Below are 12,233 nucleotides of genomic sequence, written 5' to 3'. Positions count from 1 at the left end.
TAAACCTGGTTTTTACGCAATATACCCTGGACATCTTTCCACATCGATGAAACACACTGACCTCATCCCTCGTGGCCACAGAGGAGCCTCACATCTGGAAATGCCTTTACGTCATCCTCTCCTGCCCGTGGACGTTTGCGTTATGTGTTCCAGGCTTCAGCAACCACCTTGTTACTGACTCATTAGTTCATTCAGCAGCTATCGACGGCACGCCTGCCGTGGGCCGCCCTGGGCTAGGTGTTGCACGTAGAACAGCCAGAACAACCCCCTGGGGGCCCACCGGGGCGAGCTGAGGGACGGTGGTGATGGCCGAGAAGCAGTCTAGGGCAGGGGCAGGGGCAGGGACAAGGGGGACTGGTCAGGGAAGGCTGCATAGTCACAGGGGTCCTGGGAGAGAAATGTTCCCAGCAGAGGGAACAGGAAATGCCAAGTCCCGGAGACAGGAACACACACGCGTGTGTTTGAAGAACAGGAAGGAGGCGGGGGCGCCTGGGTGGCTCAGCTAAGCATCCGACTCTTGATTTCGGCTCAGGTCGTGGTATCGTGGTTCGTGAGTTCGAGCCCCGCGCTGGGTTCTGCGCTGGCCGTGTGGAGCCTGCTTGGGATTCTCTCTCTCCCTCTCTCGCTCTGCCCCTCTCCCACTTACTTTTTCTCTCTCTCTCAAAATAAATAAGTAAATAAACACTTAAAATTAAATTAAAAAAAGAACAGGGAGGAGGCCAGTGGGGCTGGAGAGAGAGAGAGAGAGAGAGAGAGGGAGGGAGCCCGACGATGAGGCTGGGTCACTGGGGGCCCTGGCGGGGGCTCTGGATCACATTCTAGGTACGATGGCGGCCACAGAGGGTCTGGAGAGGGGGGACATGGCCAAACCTCTGAGGCCTGCTCAGGGGCGTATGTGGGGTGAATGGTGATCTGGAACGGAGCCCCCTCCCACCGTGCTCTCCTCTAGACCCCCGCACTTGGGTGGCCTCTCTGGGCCCCACACACATTGTGCTGCCCTCCATCCAGCCCGGCAATTCAGGGCAGGGTGGTCCCCTCCACTCACTGTCCCGGCACAGGACAGGGCTCGACACTGGCCAAAGCACGTTCACACAGACGATGGCAGGAGGCACTCAGGCCAGCGGGGGGCACCTCAGCATGGCAGACGTGCCCGAGGAGCACCCTCCCTGAGTCCTGACAACAAACGCTGTCTCCAGACATCGCTAAGTGTCCCCTGGGAGGCCACATGTCCCAGTGGAGAGCCACGGCTTGACCCACGCCTTCCCTAAAGTGAGCACCTGCTCTCCTGGATGGACATACAACCGGAAGTCATTGCCGTCCAGTTTTTAGCTGCAGAATCCTAGAGACAATGTGGCGTTTTCCCAACACAATTAACCGACCAGGCACCTAAACCATTCATCTTTTTTTTTTTTTAAGTTTATTTAAGAGAGAGAGAGAGAGAGAGTGTGCAAGCAGGGGAGGGGCAGGGAGAGAGGGAAAGAGACAGAATCCCAAGCAGGCTCCACACTGTCAGCACAGAACCCGACGTGGGGCTCAATCCCACAAACTAGGAGATCGTGACCTGAGCTGAAATCAAGAGCCCGACGCTTAACCGAGTCACCCAGGCGCCCCTCATTCACCTTTTTACAAGTATTCACGGTGCGCGGGCCAAAGCCCCACACTGCTCTGCACCCCGGGGGTTATAACCAGGAACAAGACAGGCCCAGGCTCCCGCAGGGCCCCATGGAGGAGGAACAGAACAAGATATGGTGTGATTACACCTGGGAGAGAGGAAGTTTAAAGCATATGCCAACCTACGTGGGTATGTACCTGCGAAAAGTGTATTTTTATTTTAATGCCCCCCAAAAAGGGCCAAGAGAGGCTTGAATGAAGGACGGGACACGTGGGCGGGCTGGGGGAAGAATTCGATTTCAGTGTATGATGTCACAGTTATAGCACACACAAGCACAAGTGCTCGTTTTGATTGTTTCTAAGTGTCCAGGGCGAGTCACGCTAGATACGGAGTCGGGCCACACGCACCAGGCAGAGGGACGGAGGTAGGGGACATACCTGGTCTAGGCAGGGAGAGCAGAGAAACCCAATACTTTAACCATAAGGTCTGTATCCTCAGGGAAGTCGGAAACGATCTAGAGCGTAGCTAAGAGTTAATAGGTTAAAAAAAAAAAAAGGAAAAAAACACCTGAAGATTTGCCCAAGTCCAGGGTTGCCAGACTTTGCAAATGAAAATACAGGATGCCTGGTTAAATCTGAATTTCAGATAAATGGCCATGTTTGCAGCACGTGGGACACACTTACACAGAGTAATTGTTGGGTTTTTATCTGAAATTCAAATTTAACGGGGCGTCCCGTATTTGAATCCGCCAAGAGGTGCCCCGCAAGCTAGGGGAGAAAGGTTTTCCTGATGTGCGACGGTAACTGATCCCTGTGCAAACAGGATGGAGGGGACATCTGGTCCACCTGACGGGCAGGTTATGGATCCAGGGTGAGGGCTTCACCGGTTTCTTCTTTAGTAGAACACACAGCTGGCCTCTTTCGTGGCCTCTTTCTGTTTTTGCTTTCTGGGCTTTTTAAACTTGGGGTTTTAAGTGAGCATGTAGTAAAACAGACCTTTCTCGTATACAGAGCCGTGAGAAGACTCACATGATCACCACTTCTGTCAGGATACAGAGCGGCCCCCAGTTAGGATGACCCCACGACAGAGGACGATCTAGCACAAATGTCAACGGTGCCAAGGTGGAGGGGCGCCCGGGGGGCTCCGTCGGTGGAGCGTCCGACTTCGGCTCAGGTCACGATCTCGCGGTTCGTGGGTTCGAGCCCCGCGTCGGGCTCTGTGCTGACGGCTCGGAGCCTGGAGCCCGCTTCGGATTCTGTGTCTCCCTCTCTCTCTCTGCCCCTCCCCTGCTCACGTTCTGTCTCTTTCTCTCTCTCAAGAATAAACAAACATTTAAAAAAATGCTTTAAGAAATAAACACTTAAAAAAATAAAAAAAACCAAATACTGCCAAGGTAGAGAAACTCTGCTCTCTAGACCTGCTCTCCCTCCGTTTACCGCCTACTCACCATCTGTTTGGATGCTTTAATGGCACAGTGGACGACCTGTGACGGAGCACCTCTGACCCACAAAGCCTAAAACCATTGCTACCCGGTGCTTTACAGGAACTTAGTAGGTACTTAAAAGTTTGCTGACCTCTGCTCTAACCGACCCCGCCTCCACATACCCCCGACCGTAAAGGCGACCATACCTGCCCTCGAGACGCGACACTTTTATGGTCTATTACCTGCCAACGAACGCGTTCCCGATAGAGTCGGTTCTCTGCGGCTGGTGGCTCACGAGAAAGACGAGAAACCATCCTTCCGGCCCCTTTGCTCTGCGCCAGGCACTGTGCTGAGCCCCTTCCGGGTGCTGCTCCAAGTGGCCTCCTGACCCCACGTTTACAGGCGGGGAAGCGGGCTCCAAGCTGTGAACTTAATCATCAGACCGTCGCTGAGTCCAGGTGGACGGAGACGCAGGGAGTAAAGATTGCCCAGGCACGGATGTGGGCGACACGCGGAGCCTCAAACGGCAGGGGAGGGTTCGCCGAGGCACGGGGGCGGGCGACAGCCACGGCCGGCAGGTCCTGGGATGGCACGAGCAGAGTCCGCACGCCCAGCCCAGAGGACGTCCCCCCAGAACCGGCCCGGGGCACAGACGGGGGCCTCTCGGGAGAGGAGAGAGCACAGCCTCATCACAGAGAAGGAGCATCTTGGTTTTCCTGTGGTTTCCTTGTTTTCCAGGCCCAGAGCCACGGGCTCCCCTGCGGAGGCCCGAGGCGTAAGAATGCGCTTTGTTGATTGTGCAAAACGCCGGTTCCAGCCACTTGTCTCGATGGCCCAAGGTCCAAGTGACAAGTGAGAACGCAGTGAACGCTTGTGACATCTGCCTGGCCTCAATTACCCAATGTCGTCCCGGCCCCTGCTGCCCACCCAGCCCTGGAAGGACCCCTCCCAGCTTCTGGGTCATCAAGGCCTCCTGTTTTCTCTCGCTCGGCCTCTGGAGAAACAGGATGTGAAGCAACACCAAGGGCAAAGGCACCTTGGAGCCAGCTGCGCTGGGGGCGGGACCAGTCGCCAACCTCGGCTCTCTGGGGCTTTGTCTCCCCAGCGGCCCTGGGCGAACGGCTCACCTCCTGGTCCCGTCCCAGCCGAGCATCGCACTTGGGACAGCATACGCCCCCAATCCTTTAAATGCCTCGCAATCCCCAGAAGTGTGAGACGGGCCAGGGAGGCCACCGCATCGTCCTCTTGAACTGGAAGGGTAGGGCTTCTGGACGTCGCCCTCCTGGGCCTCCCAGTGATTTCTTCTCTCTACAAGGGGGAGGAGGAGGACCCTATAAAGAAGGACAAATGCTGAAGTCCTTGTCTTGGGAACAAGGGACCAGGTGTTTTCACGTCTGTAAGAACAGAGGCATCTCTGGCCCAAAGCAACGTCTCCATCATCTCCCGGCAGCTTGGAGATGAAAGGCGGCCCCGGGAGAACCACGGGCCCTGATCTGGAGAGCAGCCAGAAGCACTCCTGGGAACCTCCGAGGCTCTGAACTTGTCTTCACAGCCTGAACCTTGACCCTCAGCATACAGTCTCTCCGCTTTCCACCTTCCTACAAGAATGTGGGCGAGGTGACGGCAAAATCCTTCAGGCCGTAGCCCCGGTGCCTACAACAAATCGCTGCCATATCAAATGTTTGTCGAGTGAAGAAACGTGTATCCAGTGCAGGCGGAGAGGCTCTTAGCTGCAGGAGGCTGGTTCTAACAAGCAGGTCTGACGGGGCAGGGAGAGTCCGGCGTTGCTCTCCGGCCTGGGGGGCAGGGCCCGGGGCCAAGCTGTCCGCGGGCACCGTGCCCAGGCCCACGGTACTTTTAGGGGCCCGTGAAAATGTTTTAATGTCTCTTAAAATCGGAAGACAAAACAACAAACTTTTTGGGGTCGCAGAAAATGTTTTCATTTTTAATCCGGCCAGGATTATATTCATCTTTATACTAACGTGGTCATAGAACATAATTTTTGGTGTTTTTTTTTTTCTTTAATGGAAGGAAGGAGTCCACGAAAGTCAGATGCAGCCCTGGCCGCTTCTGTTGGTCCTGCGGGAAGCCCACGGTCTTCCGGGTTCCTTTCCAAACAGCTTCGTTCCCAAAGAGGGACCGGGAGGCGGTCCTGGGCTGTCTGTCCGGACGGCCTGGCCGTGTACCCGGTGGGCACCCACCGAACCACACAACCCTCCCCCGGCCTGGGCCCCACTGACCACATTCCTCGGACGCGGTCCCGCAAAGAGCGAGGTCGGGGGCGCCGGACTGGGAACCCGCGGCGGAGTCCCCGGTCTGCCCAGGGAACTGGGCGCCTTCAGGCAAGTTACCCCACCTGCTGGGCCTCAGTTTCCTCCCCTGCTCCCCTGCTGACAACCCCCCGGGCGGGCCACCGCGGCAGCGAGCACAGCGACGGCGATCTCAAGCACACGTGCTGTTGGCCAGGGTGCCGGGCCCAGGACTCAGCATTTTACCGCAAATCCATTCATGTCTTCCTCCCGGCCATCACCGCGCCCGTGGTGGAACAGACGAAAGGACGAGGCATCGAGAGGCTGAACCGGCTGCCCCAGGAGCAGGGACTGGGGCCGTCGGCTCCCGAGTCCGCGGGGGTGCCGCCGGCCTGTCCCACTTCTGCTCTGCGCGGGAGCCCCGCGCCGGCCGCCGGGCCCACGGCAAGGGTTCGGCCCGCCTGGCACAACAGGGACGGCCCCTCGGTCAGCGGGCCAGCCCTCCACTCGGGTGGCACTGGAACGCGTCAGAACCCCTCCGTCGGGGGTTGCTCGGCTCCTCTCCCACCCGCCCCGGGAGCGGGGAGTACAGCCTGGGTGGCTTGGGGGCAGCCGCTGCTCCTCCTGCCTTCTGGATGAAGGGAGAGACAGGGAGACGCCGGCCCTCCTTCCCACGGCGTCCTGCCCTCGGACGAGACGATGCTCCCCAGTTGGCTCCTGATGAGCCACAGGTGCCCGGAGCGTTTACGAGCTTCTCCCCCGCACGGGCCCCAGCCGTGCCGCCCCCGGGGGCACCCACGGGAAGGCGCGGCTGCAGGGACAGGGACCAGACACCCGCTTCCTGGGTGGTCCCGGGAGGGATCCGGAGACCCCGTGAGCGGGAGGCTCACCCCACATCAAGCACCAAGCTTCTCAGAGGAGACCTGTGACATCTGTGCCTCGCCAGGATGGAGGCGAGCTCACCAGCACTGCTGGCATCATGCCCATTGTACGGGCGTGGAAACTGAGGCCCCCGACAGGGCCCGGGCTCCCTGTTCCGGCAGCCGCCCGGCGGGCTGCAAGATGCTGCTAGGGTCTGGACCAGGGCGAGATGCTGTACCTGACCCGGTGCCCCCTCCCCTCCCCTCCCCTCCCCGAGGGCCAGAGACGCCCGGAACTCGGCTTGCCCCAGAGGGGGGGGGGGGGGCCCGCAGGAGGTGGCGACGCTCACGGACTTTACGCTGCTCAGCAGGAGCCGTGGGGGCAGGGACCCGGCTGCTTCTGCAGGCGACACAGCAGCGGGGTGCCAGCAGACAGAGCCCAGACCGCACAGATGCCCGGCGGCTCCCGTCTGTTGCACCTGTACAGACATTTAACACAAAGCGGGTGAGACCCGAAACCCAAACGGAGCGCTCGGCCTGGGTGCCATCTTACCGGCAGGTACCCCCAATGGGACACGGGGCACGGCTTGGCCAGCATGCCAGCCCTGGGCCAGGCCCCGGTGCTGGGGGCGGGGGGGCCGGCAATCACTATTCTCTACGAACCCCCGGGGGGATTCCGATGGACAACTGCAGAGCCAGGAGCCCGTGGTTTCAGAACCGCCGGGCTCACCTGCCTCTCATCTCATCCCCGAGAAGATCCCCAAATTCACAGCCCCCACTGGCCACGGCATACCTCGGCTCCTCCCTGGCGGGCTGAGTGGCTGGTCCTGCCCTGACCCAGGCAGCCAGGCCAAACTTGCCTCCGTGGCAGGTACGGTGCCTGGACGGACCGGCCAAGTCCCCGGGGGGCGGCATCCCTGCCCAGCAACCGGTGCCTGGCGTGGGAGGGGACGGGCGGGGAGGAGACGGGCCCGGGGTCAGGGGTACAGCTTCTGCTCCTCGCCCTGACTCTGGGCAGCAGCTTATGACCACCAGGCTACACCCCACCCCCCACCATAGACGGAGAGGAGTTCCCAGGCGGACGCCAGAAGAGGGAGCCGCACACCCTCAGGGGCCTCGGCGTCCTCCCCTGTGCCATGAGGAGCTGAACGGCGGCATCTGCCTCGAGGCCCCGTGGTGGGACTTACGAGGGACCACAGCAGACAGCGCTCTGTGCTCGGCTGCTCCCTCAAGCTGAGCAATTAAGCCCTTCACTTGCATGAGCTCATCTGATCCTTCACCACCACCCTGGACGGTGGAAACTATTATTAACCCCACTTTCCAGAGGAGGGACATTAAGTGACTCACCCTGGGTCACATGGCTGCACACGGCCGAGGTGGGATTTGAACCCGGGGAGTCTGGCCTCCTGAGCCCAAGCTTTAACAGCAGGCTAGGCCATCTCAGTGGATGCCAAGCCTCCCCTTCACGCTAGGGGGGGAAGAAGCTGGAGGAAATAAGCGTACAAAGCCCCAGACTTTGGGGGAGAAAGACAATGGCAAAAACTAAAGGGAACAGGGTTGGTTGTCCCTTGAGAGAAAAACCAAACTTGGGCCGCCTCGAGCCAGCAGGGCAGAGAAGCACAGGACCCCTTAAGGTCAAGTTGGAAGGTCTAGCCAGGATCCACAAGTCCAGGGAAAGGGATCAAGCCTACCTTAGCCTCATTTTTTAACCTCACCCCCCCCCCCCCAATCTGCTCCTCAAAAGCTTGTGAGTAAAAAGCAGAGTTGAATGACTCTATTGCCAAATACGTTTGGGATTCCTCTACGCTATATTCCCCATCAGGAAACTCCCAATGGACATTCGCAAAATAAAGGTTCTGATAAGTCCTGCAGAGAAACCTGCTGAGTGTCTCCAACCTAGCATTTCTCACGCCTCACTGATCATAAATGCTCTCCTTTACCCCGGGACATCCTTGAACACTTCACAGAACACAGTTTGAGAAGTTCTGGCATACAACAGGGATTGCACATTTTGCCTGTAAATAATCATCGGAAAATAGGAAGTATTTTCAGCTTTGTGGACCCGAGTCTCTGTCATAACTACTCAACGCTGCTGTGATAGCACAAAAGGAGGCCTAGACAATATGTAAATCAGTAAGTGTGGCTGTGTACTAATAAAACTTTATGACCCCCAAAATGTGAATTTCACAGAAGTTTACATGTCATGAAATAGTCTTTCTTTTTTGATATCTTGCCCATTTAAAAATGTGAGGACTATTCTTAGCTCACAGGCCACAGAAAAACAGGCTGCAAGCTGAATTTGGTCCATCAGACATATAGCTTGCCAACTCGAAATGTAGCAATGGAAAACTTCAGCACTTCTAGGAACCGCCCTCTGCCTGCCCCCCCCCCCCCCGCCCCGACCTTAAGTGTCATGGAAAGGGGAAGGAGAAGGGGAGGGAGGGGGAGGGCTCCATAGGGAGAAAGAAAGCCACTGGAAACAGGACAAGCGTGGCCCTAAACTCTGCGGCCCGTCCCACATGGTACACGGCCTTAGGCAAATCTCAGGTAGAGACGGCAGCCTGAGGCCTAAGCGGCGGCCTCTGATGGGAAAGAAAAGTGGCCAAGCCCAGGAGGCGGAAACGAAAAGGTGATACAAATTGGGCGCATCACCTAAATCCGCTGGGTAATAAACCCTGGCATTAACCACAGTAAAAAGAAAAAGTAAAAACGGGCAAAAGAATTTGCAGCTCCAAGCACCAAGGGCCAGCTGTCCGTAGAATATAAAGAAAAAGACCAACGCTCTACCAGAGGGTATGGACGGATGGAAAGCTGCGGGCCACGCACAGGAGGAAGGGCTGAGCCTCAAACGTGAGCGAGAAAAGCAAAGCAAACCTACAGGGTCCCATGTGTCGCCTACCTGATGAGCAAAGACGGACAAGTTTGGAAACGTGTCCTGTCAACGAAGGGGGAACGGGTGCCCTCGTGCATTGCTTGGCGGGGGCGGGGGGGGGGGGTGTATTGATCCAAACCACAGACAGCGTCCCTTTCAGGAATTTATCCCAGGGCTACACTCACTCAAGCGGACGAGGACGCTTAACCGACTGAGCCACCCAGGCACCCCTTTTTTAATCGTTAAAACTTTGTTTGTAGTTTGTTTTACAGACAGAGAGAGAGAGAGAGAGAGAGAGAAGGTGAGGGGCAGAGAGAGAGAGGGAGGGAGAGAATCCCAGGCAGGCACGTACCTGTCCACGCAGAGCCCGACGCGAGGCTCGATGTCCCCAACAACGAGATCGTGACCTGAGCCGAGATCCACAGTCGGACTCTCTGAGCTGCCCCCTGCGCCCCATTGGGGCACTATTTTAAAACCCCTTCTGTATTAACTCACGTAATCTCAGAACCACCCCGGAGCCCTGGGCGTTGAGGATGAGGAGGCTGGGAAAGGTTAGGGACGTTGTCCAAAGTCACACAGCGAGCGAGCGGAAGAGCTACGAACGCTCCACACGTACACAAACCCACAACAGCCTTCACACGAACAGGGAAGCTCTTTAATGGCTGAAAAGGCACAACCTTCAAGGTGAGTCGCCAGGTGAAAAAAAAGCCAGGCGGCCAATGCTGTCTAGACTATGGTACTGCCTGCAGGGAAAAACAGATAAATAAAAGGAACACAGAATCTACGTGCGATGGTGTAAATCCCCAGAGGGCATCTCTGAAAAGATGTCCACTACCATGGGAACAGCATTGGCACTGGAGGTGGAGTTCAGCTACAGAAGGAGGTCACGGGGCCAGTCCACACGGGTGCACGCGTCTGTAACTTGAATTTGGAGCCACTGGCAAGTATTACCCATTCTGAAATAAATGTGTTCTTCGTTTGGGTGTGTGTTTTTTTTCCCTTAAAGCTGGCGTAAGGAAGAAGCTACTGACCCCAGAGCCGCCCCCCAACTTAATAAGAAACACATTTCGGGGGAAGAAATGGGCGCAGCTAACCCCACCCTGGCTCCCACTCGCCGTCTGTCCGCCCTCGTCAAAGACGGGGGATCTAAGGCGGGGAGCGGAAAGCACAGGGGAACGCAGCCAACAGCGGAGTCTCCAAGTACTGGGGGCTCAGAACCACATTCGGGGTCTCCTGGAAGGGGCTTCCTGCCTCGCACCAGGGCTGAGGTCCTTAACCACGGGCAACGTGGCTCTTCAGGGAACATTCGGTAACAGTTGGAGACATTCTGGGCAGACTGGCCTCTAGTGGGTAGGAGCCGGGGACATGGTTCAACATCCTGCCATGCACGGGACACCCAGGATGTCCCATGTCCCCAGGTTGGGGTGCCTGCATCAGCGCGTCTCACACAGTTATGTGCGCTCAGGCATCACCTGGGGCTCCAGTTAAAGTGCCAGTTCTAGGGGCGCCTGGGTGGCTCAGTCGGTTGAGCGTCCGACTTCAGCTCAGGTCGTGATTTTGCGGTTTTTGAGTTCGAGCCCCGGGTCAGGCTCTGTGCTGACGGCTCGGAGCCTGGAGCCTGCTTTGGACTCTGTGTCTCCCTCTCTCTCTGCCCCTCCCCCACTTGTGCTCTGTCTCTATCAAAAATAAATAAATGTAAAAAAAAAATTTTTTTAAAGTGCCGGTTTTAGGGGCGCCTGGGTGGCTCAGTCGGTTGAGCGACCAACTTTGGCTCAGGTCATGATCTCGCCGTCCGTGAGTTCGAGCCCGCGTCGGGCTCTGGGCTGACGGCTCAGAGCCTGGAGCCTGTTTCAGATTCTGTGTCTCCCTCTCTCTGACCCTCCTCCGTTCATGCTCTGTCTCTCCCTGTCTCAAAAATAAATGAAACGTTAGAAAAAAAAACATTTTTTTTTTTTTAAATAAAGTGCCGGTTTTAACAGTGCAGGCCTGGGACGGGCCAGAGTCTGTGTTTCCGCGAGGATGTCCAGCCCGCTGGTGCGGGGACCTTGCTCTGCACAATGAGGCCTCGCCCAACCCGGTGTGGCCAACGGTGTCATCGTCTCCTGCAAAGGGGCAGGTGCTACTCTTGCTTAGGATCAAAACGCGGACAGCGAGCACTGCTTGGTGGGGGTCGGAGGAGCGAGCCCTCCCTGGATGGGAACAAGCATGCACTTGCTGCTGAGCTCCTACGTGAGTCCAGGAGCACAGGCTGTGTCGGAACCAGAGGGGTGGTGACAGGACACCTACCGTCCAAGGTCTCCACGCAGAGCTGCAGGCCCAGATTGTGCCGCGGGTTGACCACCCAGTGGTTGCTGGTGGCCGTGATGTCGAACACCAGCCAGCCCTCCTCCGAGGCCCAGAGCGTGCGGCTGTCCAGCAGGAACAGGTCTGACTCCCTACAAAAGAGGAGGAGAGACACGAGGCATGGCAGGTCATGGCTCGGTCAGCCTTGTCACCAGCCGGCCGCCGTTGGACAGAAGGACCGTGGGGAGTAGGGGAGGTGGGAGGAGGTCCACCGGGTCCCCAGAAGCGGGTACATCAGAGCAAGATCCAGGGCTGAAGACCCCTTAGTAGCTGTGATGGAAAAAGGGAGTGTAGAAGGGTCACAGAGAATGCACGCAGGGGACAGGGCACTGCTCCAAGGCGAGCTCACCCTTCACACTTGTTAGGGGGGATCCCGATGGGAGACAGTGCAGGAAGGCAGGCATTTGCAGCCTCTGTGTTGCCTGAACTCTCAGGGAATAGAAGCTCACATTTTTTGGATTACTCACCATTTGCCAGGCATGGCCTGGAATACACATATTACCTCATTCAATTCTCACGACCCTAAGGTGTAGGGATATTATCATCGCCACGATTATGGTAAAACCACGACTTGCCCCAGGTCATTTAGGCAGGAGCTGGGGTGTGATCTCAGGCAACCGAGCACCGGTACACACACTCCTCATTTGCATGCCGTGCAACTTCCTCCTAAGCCCACCACGTATGAGGTGGTGGACGCCTAGATGGGCATTAATGGAGACAACCCTTTAATCTTCTCTTTCTCACATTTTGCAGTAGCAAAATGGGTAAAACTACAACTGATGTTGTAGTGGATGGAGGATAGGTGGATGGGTGGATGGATGGATGGACGGATGGGTAGAGGGGTGGATGGATGGATGGATAGATGGATGGATGG

At 57.1% G+C, this 12,233-nt stretch overlaps 1 protein-coding gene across 2 annotated transcripts in view; it reads right to left on the bottom strand.

Moving 5' to 3' along the window:
- Positions 1-12,233, bottom strand: part of BMP7 (bone morphogenetic protein 7) — a 90,523-nt gene that overhangs the window by 18,994 nt on the left and 59,296 nt on the right. For both annotated transcript variants that reach the window (XM_053199788.1, XM_027046860.2), the window contains exon 3: positions 11,303-11,451. In XM_053199788.1, coding sequence (XP_053055763.1) covers positions 11,303-11,451 — 149 coding nt within the window. The remainder of the gene's footprint in view (positions 1-11,302; positions 11,452-12,233) is intronic.

The sequence above is a fragment of the Acinonyx jubatus genome, chromosome A3, assembly GCF_027475565.1.
Source record: "Acinonyx jubatus isolate Ajub_Pintada_27869175 chromosome A3, VMU_Ajub_asm_v1.0, whole genome shotgun sequence".
In the NCBI taxonomy this organism is placed as follows: Eukaryota; Metazoa; Chordata; class Mammalia; order Carnivora; family Felidae; genus Acinonyx; species Acinonyx jubatus.
This window is presented reverse-complemented; position numbering and strand designations above follow the sequence as displayed.